Below are 11,727 nucleotides of genomic sequence, written 5' to 3' on the forward strand. Positions count from 1 at the left end.
AGGACGATGCTGCTAAAGGAAATGATCAGGCACCACGGTGTAATAGAATATACAGCAGATCAAAAAGTCAGTTTATTTTTTTTAAGTTTGGAATTGACATAAGTCATAAGACATACGGTGATGAATCAGTGTATTAAAATGATCTTCCATTCTTTTCCCATCTGTAGGACATTTTAGCATCTGTACAGCCATAGTTATGTTAACTGGGCTAAATAAACAGACCAGGTAAGTGTAAAAAGCCAAAGTTCACTGCTTCATTTTGCCACTGTGATTAGAAACAGAGGAGCATTTATTGCACTTAAATAGGTTCATAAAAGGATATGGTCTTAAATCATGTGCTGAAGCAGTAAGACAGAGAATAAAATAAAAGACTGACACTTGCTAAGCATTCAAATGGCTTTAAATCCATCTGTCGCAGACGCTATGTCCTAGTTTAGAGGAAATGTTAATGCTCATTTTTCCACCCAGGGTCCACAAATTGCTGAATGGCACTCTCCTCTGGAACAGGACCTAGAACAAAGACAGACAAAATCTTAGCAAAAGATTTTTTTTTTTTTTTTTTTGGAAGAATACTCACTGGGAACGCTAAGTCCAGATGAACAGAATCAACTTTTGTAGAGTCACTGGGAAAATGTTTTGTTCTAAATGCTTTTACATTTTAAGGTTTCAATCATGCAACTATTTACCTCAGCAAATAAAGCCTAAAGTCTGGAGAAAAAGACACATGCAACTGTCGAGTCTACTGTCTGCTGCAGTCTTACTGAGGATAAAGCTGTACTCACATTCAGAATCCATGTTGATTTTCAGCGTCGCCAGTCTGGACACAATATCATCTTCCTCTTCCACATCGCTGAAGTCAAATCCAGTGTAGCCCTTCTCCTTCACACAGTAGCTGATGAACCTGTGAACAAAAAAGCAAAAATTAAGAAAACGTGAGTGAGAAATGCTCAAGAAATGTGCACTCCTTGTTAACTGGGCAAATTTTATACAGCCCAAAGGCTCCAAAATGGCAACAAAGTGAACAATTTGAGGTTGTTTTGTCAGCTGCTAACAATGAATGAATGAATGAATGAATGAATGAATGAATGCTTTATTGGCCATATGCAGGTTGCCCCACAGAGGAATAGGACTGAGTGTTTCACTTTCGGTAATCACTACGTTTACTCAGTGCCTCCCAAAACATCTTGCCTTCGCTTACTTCTCCCATGTTGGGTCCTTCTTGAGGATCACAGGGTTTCCCACCACTATAAGCAGGGACCTGGCTCTCGTCAAGGCTACGTTGAACCTCTACAAGTGAATACATATATATAAAAAAAGAATATATTAGTAATTTATTCAACCATTAAAGAAGCAGCAGGCTGTCTTATAAGCTTAAATGATGTGACAAACCTTTTCATTTGACAGGAACCCAATATTGAAGTCTCTGTCCATCTTGACATAGTTGATGCTGCTACGGACGGTGGAGACCATAATGATCTTCCTCTCTTGTCCCTGAAACTCCTCCACAGAGCCGACCTGATATTATAAAAGGGGGGGGTGCACTTTACCATCTACCATCTAATAAAACTTTAATCTTATAACTGTTGAATGCATCCCCAATAATTAAATTACACTTCTGATTAGAAATAAACAGCAGATCAATCTTTTGATTACATTTTATTAAAACAATTTAGAAGACACTGTAAATGAGCATCTTAGGTTTGCATGGGGGCATATAACCATATTAACTGACACAGATCGTTTACAGCAGAGCTGCTAACCTTCAGCTCTTTGAGATCACTCCAGCGACTCAGCGCTGGGACAAATCTCAGGGCCTTCTGGATTTTCTCAACCTGTTAGCAAAAAGAAAAGCAGTCATGGGAAGTTATGAATGAACCAAACAACCTCCTTTTATCCTCAGTCATTTAACACAAATGTGCACCATGCATATTCACTTGTTTTCTGTAGGGGGCGATTATTCCGATGTCTGTTGCAGACAGTTTGGGGAGACCCTTCTTTCCTTGCGTTTCCATCAGTTTGGTGAGGTAGTCGATCAGGACTTCAATCTCAGACACGTTGAAGAAAGACGGACTGTTCGCCTCTCTCTCATCTTTGCCCATCACTCCATGGAAGATCACTGGAAAACCCTGTAGTGGGGTAGCACTGTCAGTTATTCTTGTTAAATATGGTTCAAATACAATTTGGCGACTGACTCCTTAGTGAAATTAAAAATGTGAATTAAAACTACACATGAATTGTACACGTGAGCACTCCCATAAGGTCTATGAAGTTTTAAGAAAAATTGTACTTTTACAACATGAGTTGTTTTCATGTTTTAATATCTACTTTGTATCAGCCAGTCTTTTTTCTTCCATCTTCAGCATCCTTTATCCAAAATATATCCACTATCCCTCCTCTGGACATCTCCAAAACAAACCCCTGCAAACTTCGTCTCCAAAACCAGTCAACCAAACTTGTCCCTCTGATATACTCATTTCTAATCTGGTCCCTCATGTACCAGCAACTTCCAGCTTGGCCCTCTGTCTCCACCCACTCCACCCTGCCTGCGCCGCCTCCTTCACCTCTCTTGTGCACTTTTTTGTTCTTTGCATAGACGAGACCCATCTCACCCAGCTTCACTACTTCTGCTCCCTCTCATTCAAACATGTCATCTATCTTGCTTCTACTGACTTTAGCATACCTCCACCTTTCCTCTACTCACAAATCACAGTGTTGTCCGTGAACATCACAGTCCTCTTGTGTAACCTCAATTGTCAGCAGAGGCTCAGAGCTAATCCCTGATGTAATCCCACCTCCACCTTAAACTCATCTGTCACTCCCACACATTTCACTAGTGTTTTGCTGTTCTCACGCACGTCCCGCACCACCCTCACATACATCACTGCCACTCTTGACTTCCTCATTCAGTACCACAGTTCCTCTCTTAGCACCCTATCACATGGTTTCTCTAGATCCACAGACACAGTGAAACTCCTTCTGACCTTACTTCTCTCTCATCACTTTCAAAGCAAACATTGCATCTGTAAAGCTCAGATGCACTTTACTATTTTATTTATTCATGTTCATCACAGTTTTTTTTTATTTTTAAATTAATGTATGATGAAATCAGAGTTGACAAATACACCTTTGCATCTAATCATATGCTTTGCGGATGACTTAGGGGGACAAGAAAAAACCAAAAACCAAACAAAATAAATGAAAAGTTCCTGAGGCCTCACCTTCTTCGGAAGGTATTCCCAGTTGCAATAGGTCTCACGCTCCCATTGGTCAGCAAACACCTGCAATTCATTCTCATAGAACAACTCATTGGGGATTTTCAGAATAGCACTGTGTGACCTGAGTGAACGGGAAGGAAAAAGAAGAACAATAAAAAAAACGATGAAGCATTATTGGTGATTAACACAGCAGCACAAGTAAAAAATGGCTTTGACAAGCAATAGCTGAAAGACCCACCTGTAATTTCGCAGCAGTTTGGTGACAAAGCGAGTGTCAAAATGCCCGTCTGTATTTTTCTGATATAACGAATTATGTCTCATCAGCCTCTCCAGTAGAGAAAGCCCTAGAAAGCATTCACGATACAGATTTGAATTCATGTTAATCTGAGAAAAACTCAAATAACTGAAGCAGCACTAAGCATTCATTTGATCCTAAACTATTACCAGTGAAAACTGCCAGGGATACACAGTGATGCAACTAACGCCATCTGATCAGAAAGAAAAGAAAATGAGACCACTGGACTTACCGAGTCCATGTTCTATTGCAAAAGGAGATCGAAGGATTGGTCCCAGCTGCTTAGGATCTCCTGCCAGTACCAGCTGACCTTTCTCTGCATCGAGCAGACCTATGAAACAACATAAATGAGTCTGTAACAAGGTGCATCAATTTCAGCACTTGCAAGTTATGACCTTTAATCACGAGAACCGATTTACTGAGGAAGTGTAATGTGTAAGAACAAATTAATTTACAACTGCTCTGACTTAAGGTCACATATATGCAGAATTTGTAAGCTGTTAAAGTCTTAACCCATACATTTTATTTATTTATTTTACAGCCTTTAGCTAGCTTTGGAGAAAACAAAATTTCTACAAATGCTAATTATATTCTGTCTGTACTGATGAATGTCACACTGAAAGCTGTGTGCTTTCAGAGAAGGCACATGTATAAAGCAGCTGGGTGTGGATAAAGTTCTGTAATCAGATAAGTGTATATATGAAAGGTCCATGTACTGCATTAATACCAGATTTAATGGAAAAAAACATATTTAACAGGAAGTTGGATGTAAGAATTTCAGATTCTTGAAGGTTTCACAAAAGACTTTATTTATGTAGCACCAATTCAACAAAAGTCCCCACAAGGCGCTTTATATCGTAAGCACCTTGAGGTGACAATCACAAAGCCCCCTATGAGCAAGCACATGGCAACAGTGGGAAGGAAAACTCCCATTTTGCAGTCTGAGAGTGAAGCCTTTCAGCATCACTCACAGATCTGAATGTTTCTAATTTTAACGTGCAAATGAATGAAGGCAGTCCTACATATTTGCTTAGTGTGCATGGTGAAGGACATCATGATGAAAAACATGTAGTTCAGACATTCATAGTCTACCTGCAATAGCAATGACACACTCTGGCTCTACAGCTTGGCCTCCCTCATCCACAAACACATGCGAAAAATGGCCAACTGGAATCCCTCCAGACACAAGCCTCACAAAGACACAAACACACAGCAGCATAATCAAGTGCCGCATGGCTCATTACACGAAAAATGTGCCAGATGTCAAAGAGTGTTTAAAAACACATCATAATGGACACTTTACATGCCACACACTGGCTCTTACCTGCCAGCTGTGACCATAGTTGTAACTACGACTTTGTACTTCATCGTAACCTCTTTCTGTGGAGGCACAAAGCTGTCTTTGCTCTCGTCCCAGTTACAGTATTTCTGAAAGAACCAAAAAAAAAAATATGAGAACGTAACCTTTTGTTCAGCTTTCCCATAGTGATTACAATCACTGATTCCTCAGTGTGATCATGAGGAATCTAGTGAAAATGCGGGCATATTTATGGGGCTTGCTGAGACAAGAGAATGCAATGGCACTCTATTTCACATGTAATTCTTAAACATTAGGGGCTGTGCATCCATATGGATACACAATTAGTCCATATGTAGCTCACCAGCAGACTCTTGGGAACGCTGTTTGGGTCTCGGCTGTTGGCGTACACGCGGTAAATCTGATGAGAATCCATGTTTACTTGTAGTCTCTCACAGAGCAGGTCGCATGCACTGTTTGAAGGTGCACAGGCGAGGATGTGGGCTGATGGATCTGCCTTGCTGACCTGACAAGACGAGCAAAATAAAAGTCATTACTTAATAATAACAGGCTTGTGTGCGAAGACATAACATGGTTTATAGGGAGCCACAGGCCTTTGCCTCACACCCAGCAGGACCCGGTTTGCGGCTGTCACTTATTTCAGAAAGGCACCTAACCTGGCAGATGTGCACAGAATTCAAAGTACATTGCACCAAGGACATACAACAACACGAATACTCCGACAGTAAGTACAAATTTCTGAGAAACAGTTACAACATCACAGATAACATCACAAATTACAGCATTGTTGAATTTTGCAAGCCCTTTATGCTAAAGTTTGGTTTCCAGTTTTTTTAGTGTTTCCTGAAGTGAATCAATTCCAAAATATCCCACCATTTATCCAGTTCAGAGTCACCGTGGGGCTGAAGCGCATCCTAGTTGTCACAGAACGAAAAGCAGCTTACACCTTGTACAGTTTACCAGTCTTTTGCAGGCCCAACACAGAGAGATAAACAACTGTTCATACTCATATTCACCCATGTGGACAATTTAAAAATCACCAATTAACCCAACTCACATGTTGTTGGACTGTGGGAGGAAGCTGGAGTATCCAGAGAAAACCCAGGCAAGCATGGACAGAACATGCCTACTCCAGGACCGTCCTTGCTGTAAAGCAACTGTGCCAACTGCGACATTTGTTGGCAATGTAAAATCTCTAAATTGAAAGTACTAATAATCATAATACTCGAGAGCAAATAAGCAACTGGTTCAAAAAAAAGAAAAATCTCTTAGTGTGTTTCTAATATACAGCGAGATATCTGGGAATCACCTTACAAACATGCCAACACATGCTGATTCCTGTGCAAAATCTGTCTTACAAAGAGAAATCTTACTTGTGTAAGTTACTTGTATAGACGCGGGGTCGCGGGGTAGAGCAGGTCACCTGTTAACTGGAAGGCTCATGGTTTGATCCCTGGCTGCAACCCAAAGTAGGCCAAGATACTGAATGTGATTGTTCATGAAGTGTGAATATTAGACAAAAAAAGCACTTAGCATAAATGTGTGAATGGGGGCATGAGGCAAGTTATATAAAGCACATTAAGTACTCAGAGTAGAAAAACGCCAAAGAACCACCCATCAACCTTTTACCCAATTTAGACCTGTGAGGAAAAAAAAACAAAAACACCAACTTAAACTATGGATTAGCCAAAGATTCGTTTGATTCTGAATAATCTGCCAATCCTGCACTGGCAACCTGTCCAGGGTGTCTCTATGACCGTTGGGATGGGCTCTAGGCCTCCAGTGGTCCTGAACTGGACCAGGAATCAAGAAAATAAATGGATGGAATAATAAAGTAAATATCAAAGATTCTACTCAAAGTAACAATATCAAATGTCTTGTTCAAAATCCAACAGCTTTAAATTTGTTACAATGTAACAGCCAATGAAGAACGAATATGTTTTCTGGCAACTCACAAGTAAGATATCTGATTAATCTCCGAAGATCTCATTCATACAGATCTTAACTGCATGTAACTTTATACCTGATTGATTGCTTCAACCACAGTGATTGTCTTTCCAGTTCCAGGAGGCCCAAACACAAGATGAGGAGCTGGTTTCGAGGATCCAGCCACAATGCGCTGGACTGCAGCATGTTGCTCCGGGTTGTTTTCCAGCTGTCGATTAAACATCCTGGAAAGAGATGTAGAAATGGACTTTTTACACTTAGCATAAAAGGTGTGTAAATGTGTGTTTAAAAACCTGTTATGCACCTTGTGCCCATTTGGTTTATGGCATTAAACCAAAGAGCAGTAATCCCTCCTGTTAATGCAACATAGTGGCTAAATGCCCAGGAAAACAACAGAGAAATGCTGCTGAGGCCACACTCTCATTTTCAGAAGCTCACTGTTCTCCTACCACCAGTACCAGGCAGAATATACAGTAGGACACAGTACAATTCAATGTATCCGTAACATAAAACCCTACATGGCCAAGCTCTCGCAAATATAGCAGATTACTGAGACCTTATTAATGCAGCTGGTCTCTTCATTATTTGTGGTCTGTTTTTCCTTCTAATATATATGTACAGGAGTGTGTATGTATTAATGAAAGACCATGCATTAGCATTTCTGAGGATCTACCCTTATCTTCACTTTTGTGTTTTGATCCAAAACTGTGAAGCACTTTGTAACTTTTAAAGGTGCTATACAAATAAAGTTATTATCACTATTGTCATTAAATGTGGTTAAGTGTTGCATTTATAGATGATGCAGTGCATACAAATAGGCACCGGACCTGAGTTTAGGCATGGGCACACTAGCCACTGCTGCACCCGACGGAAACAGCACCTCCTCAAGTTGATGTTTTACTGCCAGGTCTACAGCCCTGTGTTGTAGCTTCAAAGGGTACCGGTTGAGAGTAAACTCCACATTAAACTTCATATTGCTGATAAAGATCTGCAACAACCTGAAATGATTGAAAAGTAAGCAACAAGTTTCTCATTGTGAGTTCTTAGTCAACATATCATTATTCTAGCTCATACTTTTTTGAGAAACCCAGCTTCACACTGTCCAGTTCTACTCTGTGAACATATCCGGTATACACAGTAATGGGCTGGACGGTGTCCTCAGATTTGGATACTCTCAGACAATCTCCTCGAAGCACAGATGGCCGATTCTCAGCGACACCAGGAACCTGTCGGACAACATCGATGTTGGGCCATTGATATGTTTTTAAAAAAACTACAAGTCTGCAGGTGATTCAGATGGGTAGATATGACAAGCTAAATAAACAAATCTGTGTATGAGAACTAGATCGTATAATCATCTGTACAAGTAAAACGGGAGGAAGGTCATCTAGCTCCTTCATTAAGAATACAAGGTCCCAAACAAATAAAATGCATTCTGAAGTTAACTGCCAAGAAGCACAATTTACAAGTGAATTCAATGCTTCAGAGATGCCAGCTGCTCCAGCAAAAATAGAGCCACTGCAAACACAGAGCGTAGCAGACGGTGTTCTAATTAAAAAATCTTTACTCTGAGTTTCAGGAGTTTTCTGTTGCCTTGGTCTTGAGTCATGGTTTGATTGAGGAGATCATACTTTCGGATGTCAACCTCCATCTGTATCTCTTCAAGGTGCAGCAGGAGATGAAACCGATGCGAGTAGTTCTTCATCTTTAAGGGACAACTGAGGAGACCCCTGGATGTCAAAGCAGAGGTAAACGGTGCATTTAACATTGGGTTAGTTCTATAAAATACTCATCACAGAAAACGCATAGCTGGTTGTAATGAATTGGGTGATTTGCTTACTTCACTGATGCAAGTTTCTGTTTGGCAGTTGGAGAGAGGTACTCGGAGTCTTCCATCCTTCGTCTAGCCAAATCCTTCAGGTCATTATGATACTTGTAGTCTCCTAATTTCACTGCCATCTTCAAAGGCACAACAGAACTGCAGAAGAAGAAAACAAAACACCATATGGCTGTGATCAGTTTCAGAAGACACACGGTCGCTAAACCCTCAGGGACAACTTGTTGATCTAAAGTCCAAGTGAGCAAAAATGCTTCAAAGTAATTTTTACAATCAGTTTTGAAATTCATTACCTGTCAGGTGGTACTCCATCTACTATAATGGTGTCAACAGGCTTGTAAGCAGCCACCCGAAATGGTTTATAAGGAGCCACAGGCCCTAGCTCCACAGCCAGTGGAGTCTGGGCTGCAGCTTCTATCTCCCTGACAATGCAGAAGGGCACCGATCCAGGCAAATCTGGGCAGAACTCGAAATACATTGTGGCAGGGAAATATCCATAGTGGTTCAGAATGTACTTAACCTCAACTTCATAGCTCTCTCCTGGAGGGAAAAAAAGACGAAAGAAAAAAAAAGGAAGAATTTGTGAACATTAGCTAGTTTATTTCTCTCATTTCTAAAGGCAGAGAAGAAGTCATCAGTGTCTCACCAGGACAGAGGAACAGCGGAGATGCTCTGGTCACTCTCCTCTTATCCTCTAAAGTGAAACAGCGGATCCTGTGCAGGGCAGTGTAGTACGTCAAGTGGATGTTGTCAGTGCCTTTATTGACAATGTGGAACCTGACAACGAACGGCTCCCGCAGGCGATCCACAGCGAACTGAACCTTCCCACCGCTCTCCACGGGGTCCGATGTGATCTCGATGCCGCCCTTATCAGCCGTATGCTCTTTCCTGCAGGTAAAGCAAGATCAGGCTGCAATTTTAACAACGACAAGACAAGATGGTGCCGAATCACTGAAAAACCAGTGTACCTGGTAAATAAAACGTAACGTTTCATCAACCCCACTTATCCCATAACTGTCAGCTATTAAACAGGTAGAAGGTAATAAAAAAAACAACCTCAGATGCTCTTGAAAAGAAGCCTTTTTAACTGCATAGTGGATTCATATCATGGACTCTATGATCTTTGTGACTGAGTGATATCAGTAAATCACTGACACCCAAACTGGCAACGATTCAGTTTACACAGGAATACTCCACCACTGACTCAGATTAAAACTGCTGTGCAGTTAAAACGTTGCACAGGACTGTATTTATGCAGGGAAGTTAAAAAAGGATCACGAAACAACAAAAGTGTAACTCACAGACAGGTTTTACAGTTCTGGAAAAGGACCACAGTTGGAACCAGTTTATCGCTTCTCATCTCATCATCATCTTCTATCTTTTTCCTTTGACTTGTATGTCATAAAACAAAGTGCTGATTATCAGTTCTAAAAAAAAACAACCCCTCCTGATAAAGCCAGTTCTCAGGAATATCATGAAGGGTTTTTTTTAGCTCATGTCTTGTTTTCTTTGAGTCAGTCTTTGTCTCATCTGCAGGTGGTTTAAAGTGAAGCAGAGAGACTCCTCAGTCATACCAAGAAGAGAAAGCAGCTCTCCCCTGCACCGGCCTCACTCCACGGGTTACCAATCAAATACAAAATCTGCAAGTTTCTAAATGTCATGATAAAGTCACTTTGTTTTAACTTGTGTATCTGTATCTGAAGTGCTTGTTAAACCACTCTTGGTCACTTAAAAATGAAGAATTGTGACATAAACACAAGCACATTACACCCTTATCAATAATGTGCGCTTGCACATCACTAACAGGCAAACGCACCCCGAGTCTTAACATGGCCTCTTATTTGCTTTTATGACAAGAACCATTCTGAAACAGATGTTGAAAAATTAACTTGTTAGTGCTCTCTAATGGACAAACTGTGCAACATCATTTCTTTTGTTAAGGCCCCTCCCACTCTGCTTGTAGTTTCTTGTTTTGTTTTTTTCCCCTTTTCCTGTATGAGCCAAGGCAGCTGATTAGTGTTAGCAAGCATCTTACTTTAATTCAAGGTTATTCTTCTGAACTTTAAGCTGATTCGTGACACCAAGTTATCAGCTTATATTTATTCATGCTGATGCAATAAGAGATACATTAAAATCTTAAATGAACCAATTACATGATAGATACTCAATACATTTTGGCATGTAGATACGGTCAAGATCATCCGCTAAGGTTCAAACTGAGCATCAAAACAGGTCAGAAAGGTGCTTTCAGTGACTCTGAATGTGGCACGGTTAAGTTTAGAAAATGCTGATCTTCTGGGACATTTCTACACTGCTATCTCTGGGATTTGCAGATAATGGTCTAGAAAAGATCAAATATCCAGTGAGCTTCAGTTCTCTGGGCAAAAATGCCCCGCTGATGCCAGAGGTCACTGGAGATGGCCAGACTATAAGATGAGATGAGATGATGAGAGATAGCCTTTATTTGTCAGTTGCAGGTCTTTTGCCCACAACCGAGATGACAGACCTTGCCGACCGTACATACAATACAAACATCACATTGGGGAGACAGGTCAGGCTAGGTAGCGAGGAAAAAAAACATTGAAATGTGCAACACAAAAGGATAATACAGGAATGCACAGGTATCAACACACCATAACACAATAAACACAGACAAGCAACATGGGAAAGAGTACATCTGATCTGGGACCGCTACAATCTTCGACTGCGCCTCCAGCTGACCCGATGTCCACATCATGGGGGAGGTAAGCGTTGGAGGTGGCATTGGATCCGGGGTAGGGAGGGTGATGCGTCAGTGAGTGCTTAACAGAATCAGTATATGTATGTGTGTGCGTGTCCATAGTTCAGCTGAGACAGTGTCCTTCGCCCTGCCAGGCTAAGTAAACAGTCTTCCAGCCAACCCAGGTGGCCTTGTAGGGAATGGGAAGGAACAGACCAGACTCAACACAGTCGTTATCAGGGAGTTGTTGTTCGGCTTCAGCCTTGAGCTGGCGCCGAAGGGGTAGCCGGGTTATGATGGTAATTGAGAATTTCAAGCTGTTTTTTAACACTCCGACACTGGTCTCTCAGTCTCCCGTTAATAGCTGCGAGCTTCTCCGTGATGTTATTAGCCGTC

The 11,727-nt window shown here is 41.1% G+C and overlaps 1 protein-coding gene across 1 annotated transcript in view; it reads right to left on the minus strand.

Annotated features, from left to right (window-relative positions):
* Nucleotides 1-50: 50 nt before the first annotated feature.
* mov10a (Mov10 RNA helicase a) overlaps nucleotides 51-11,727 on the minus strand; it is a 15,664-nt gene continuing 3,987 nt past the window's right edge. Inside the window, exons 4-22 of the mRNA XM_005729807.1 lie at nucleotides 9,259-9,500; nucleotides 8,906-9,152; nucleotides 8,616-8,753; nucleotides 8,343-8,505; nucleotides 7,850-8,001; nucleotides 7,603-7,773; nucleotides 6,852-6,999; nucleotides 5,172-5,333; nucleotides 4,835-4,938; nucleotides 4,603-4,700; nucleotides 3,743-3,841; nucleotides 3,454-3,559; nucleotides 3,219-3,336; nucleotides 1,935-2,126; nucleotides 1,761-1,832; nucleotides 1,390-1,515; nucleotides 1,199-1,287; nucleotides 783-901; nucleotides 51-510 (exon numbers count right to left, since the gene is read on the minus strand). Coding sequence (XP_005729864.1) covers nucleotides 446-510; nucleotides 783-901; nucleotides 1,199-1,287; nucleotides 1,390-1,515; nucleotides 1,761-1,832; nucleotides 1,935-2,126; nucleotides 3,219-3,336; nucleotides 3,454-3,559; nucleotides 3,743-3,841; nucleotides 4,603-4,700; nucleotides 4,835-4,938; nucleotides 5,172-5,333; nucleotides 6,852-6,999; nucleotides 7,603-7,773; nucleotides 7,850-8,001; nucleotides 8,343-8,505; nucleotides 8,616-8,753; nucleotides 8,906-9,152; nucleotides 9,259-9,500 — 2,611 coding nt within the window. The 3' untranslated portion in view covers nucleotides 51-445. The remainder of the gene's footprint in view (nucleotides 511-782; nucleotides 902-1,198; nucleotides 1,288-1,389; nucleotides 1,516-1,760; nucleotides 1,833-1,934; nucleotides 2,127-3,218; nucleotides 3,337-3,453; nucleotides 3,560-3,742; nucleotides 3,842-4,602; nucleotides 4,701-4,834; nucleotides 4,939-5,171; nucleotides 5,334-6,851; nucleotides 7,000-7,602; nucleotides 7,774-7,849; nucleotides 8,002-8,342; nucleotides 8,506-8,615; nucleotides 8,754-8,905; nucleotides 9,153-9,258; nucleotides 9,501-11,727) is intronic.

This window comes from Pundamilia nyererei, unplaced genomic scaffold (genome assembly GCF_000239375.1).
Source record: "Pundamilia nyererei isolate P.nyererei 1_Seehausen unplaced genomic scaffold, PunNye1.0 scaffold00034, whole genome shotgun sequence".
In the NCBI taxonomy this organism is placed as follows: domain Eukaryota; kingdom Metazoa; phylum Chordata; class Actinopteri; order Cichliformes; family Cichlidae; genus Pundamilia; species Pundamilia nyererei.